Source organism: Austrofundulus limnaeus, unplaced genomic scaffold (assembly GCF_001266775.1).
Source record: "Austrofundulus limnaeus strain Quisiro unplaced genomic scaffold, Austrofundulus_limnaeus-1.0 Scaffold1096, whole genome shotgun sequence".
Lineage (NCBI taxonomy): Eukaryota > Metazoa > Chordata > Actinopteri > Cyprinodontiformes > Rivulidae > Austrofundulus > Austrofundulus limnaeus.
This window is the reverse complement of record NW_013953498.1, coordinates 13593-16600: the sequence shown is the minus strand read 5'-3', so window position 1 is coordinate 16600 and position 3008 is coordinate 13593. Positions and strand designations below refer to the sequence as shown.

Genomic DNA, 3008 nt, shown 5'->3' with positions numbered 1-3008 from the left:
ACTTTACATTTAATAGTGATACTTTACAGGTAATAGTGATACTTTACAGGTAATAGTGATACTTTACAGATAATAGTGATACTTTACAGATAATAGTGATACTTTACATTTAATAGTGATACTTTACAGATAATAGTGATACTTTACAGATAATAGTGATACTTTACATTTAATAGTGATACTTTACATGTAATAGTGATGCTATACAGGTAATAGTGATGCTTTACATGTAATAGTGATGCTATACAGGCAATAGTGATGCTTTACAGGTAATAGTGATGCTTTACAGGTAATGGTGATGCTTTACAGGTAATAGTGATGCTTTACAGGTAATAGTGATGCTTTACAGGTAATAGTGATGCTTTACAGGTAATAGTGATGCTTTACAGGTAATAGTGATGCTATACAGGCAATAGTGATGCTTTACATTTAATAGTGATGCTTTACATTTAATAGTGATGCCTTACAGGTAATAGTGATGCTTTACAGGTAATAGTGATGCTTTACAGGTAATAGTGATCCTTTACAGGTAATAGTGATGCTATACAGTTAATAGTGATCCTTTACAGTTAATAGTGATGCTATACAGTTAATAGTGATATTATACAGGTAATAGTGATACTTTACAGTTAATAGTGATGCTATACAGGTAATAGTGATGCTATACAGGTATTAGTGATGCTATACAGTTATTAGTGATGCTATACAGGTAATAGTGATGCTATACAGATAATAGTGATACTTTACAGTTAATAGTGATACTTTACATTTAATAGTGATGCTTTACAGGTAATAGTGATACTTTACAGGTAATAGTGATACTTTACAGGTAATAGTGATACTTCAGAGTTAATAGTCTGTGATTATTTTGGTCTGAAAATAGGTAAATTATGATTCCTAATGTCTGATAGTCTACTGTCTATAAAACAAAACATATCTTTTTTTATTCTTGCACAAGTATTTATATTATATTTTTATTATTAGTAGTTGTATCATGGCTAGTCAGCGTTAATTTTATTTTTTGTGTACTGTCTATAGTTTGTAAAATAACTAGTGTGTGAACTACTGTACTGATGCTGCTGTGACACCTGAATATCCCCTCGGCGGGACAATAAAGGCTATTTCTATTCTATTTCTATTCTGTTCTGAGACAACACTTGTTGTGACTTGGCYCTATATAAATAAACTGAATAGAATTTTTTACGCTAACTTGAACACATTTTGTCTTTTTGTCAGAGTTCAGTCCTCGAGCGTTAACCTCACCTGGCCGGCTGGTAAGAACTTATTATTTTACAGCTTTCTTATTAAATTTTGTCTTGATGAATTACTTTTCTTCCTCCCTCTATCCAACTTTTTCAGGATGTACTCCTATCAGTGTTTTTATATATTTGGAGAGCTTCAATCCAGAAAATATACAAACAGATTTAATATTGACATTTTGATTTAGGGAGCTTTACTATAAAAAGAAAATAAATATGGGTGTTTGTGTTGAAGGTGGCAAAGGAACATCTGCTAATAAAAGAGCGCTGCCATGAATCCACCATCTTGCTTGAAATCAAAAYGCTGACCACACACATTGCTCTCATCGTGTGCCTAAGCTGGCTCACCCATTAGCCTCTCTGCCTTCCACCCTTTATTTTTCTTCTGATTTTACTCCTCTCTCTGCACCGTCCCACACTCCTGACTCCTCCATCCTTGTTTTCATCCTCTCCCTCACCCTTTGCTCATTCCCGTTTGCTATCCTTCTAGTCCCTGTCATCAAAGAAGTTTGACTACCGACAGTTTGCCGCCATTCCTTCTTCCAAACCCGTATACGACATCCAGGTATTGGCTGCATGCTGAGCTCCTAGGGGCCCTGACCGCCTCCTCCCTCCCCCTGGCTTTCCCTGCTGCCTCTCCCCTCTAGTTTCTGTTGATCGAGGCACCGGTGACACTCAGTCTGGGTTGTGGCTCAGTGGTTGATCTGAGCTGGTGTGGCACTAACTTCAACTTGCTCAATGAAGATTTTTAGCTGAAATAATGACGGCCTCCCTTCTTCCAATGACTCAAATATAAACATCTTTATCWGTAACCACTTACAGCTATTTCAACTAACCGGTCTCAAACGATTACCTGCTGCAAAAATAAACATGTTTTCATTTCACTAACATGAATCYGTCACAAATTCTGGCTTACTCTCATGTTCACTTCCATCTTGTTTCGTGCATGGATTGCATATCAAACAGAATAACTTCCATTATATTTCCTCTCATCTTCTGGCTCTTGGAACATTGGTTTCCTTTGCCTTCAATGGGGTAACAACTTTTTTTTGGCATGTTTTTTTTTTAAGTTTCGCTCCTTTGTGGAGGAAGAGATCTGAGGGGAAGCAGGGGAATCCTGGATTTGTTGGAACTGCAGTCTTAAATGTTTTGGTTCGTGCACTGTCTGTGTGAGTTTGTGTCGGGTCACACAACTCAGATGTTTTGTGGTGTTGCACAGTGGAGGAAATCAATCAGAACTAGGCCTGTTACGATAAATCGTCTCAGAAATTATTGCGATAAATGATACTAATGTTGGTTGACCATTTTAGATTTATATAAGTAAGTAAGTAACTTTATTTATATAGCACCTTTCAAAGTCAAATAGCCACAAGGTGCTTCACAACAACAATAAAAAGCATAAAACACATTTACAAATGATAAGAAAACAACAATAAAACAGCATATAAGACAACATAAAACTTATGCAAACATGTTAAAAAGCCTGTTTAAAAATATTTAATGAACCACCCCCACTCCCACATTCAAAGCTAACTGACCTTTATTAAATTTACATATTAAAAAATAAAAATGTTGCAAACTGACCTGTTCCAGATATTGAGAAAACAACACACAACAACTAGCCTGGTTAAAACCAGACCCTGTCCTTCACTTTGCTTCGTACAAGGGTCTGGACGTGATGCATAGAGAATCGTTTCTTGCAGGAGGTGTGGCCTCTGCTGAAGCATGTGTGTGTGTCGCTGTGAAGGA

The 3008-nt window shown here is 36.4% G+C and overlaps 1 protein-coding gene across 1 annotated transcript in view; it reads left to right on the top strand.

Moving 5' to 3' along the window:
- Positions 1-3008, top strand: part of scrib (scribble planar cell polarity protein) — a gene marked incomplete at its 5' end in the record, with an annotated part of 37639 nt that overhangs the window by 29214 nt on the left and 5417 nt on the right. Inside the window, 2 exon segments of the mRNA XM_014030649.1 lie at positions 1237-1274; positions 1750-1824. Of these exon segments, the coding sequence (XP_013886103.1) occupies positions 1237-1274; positions 1750-1824 (113 nt within the window).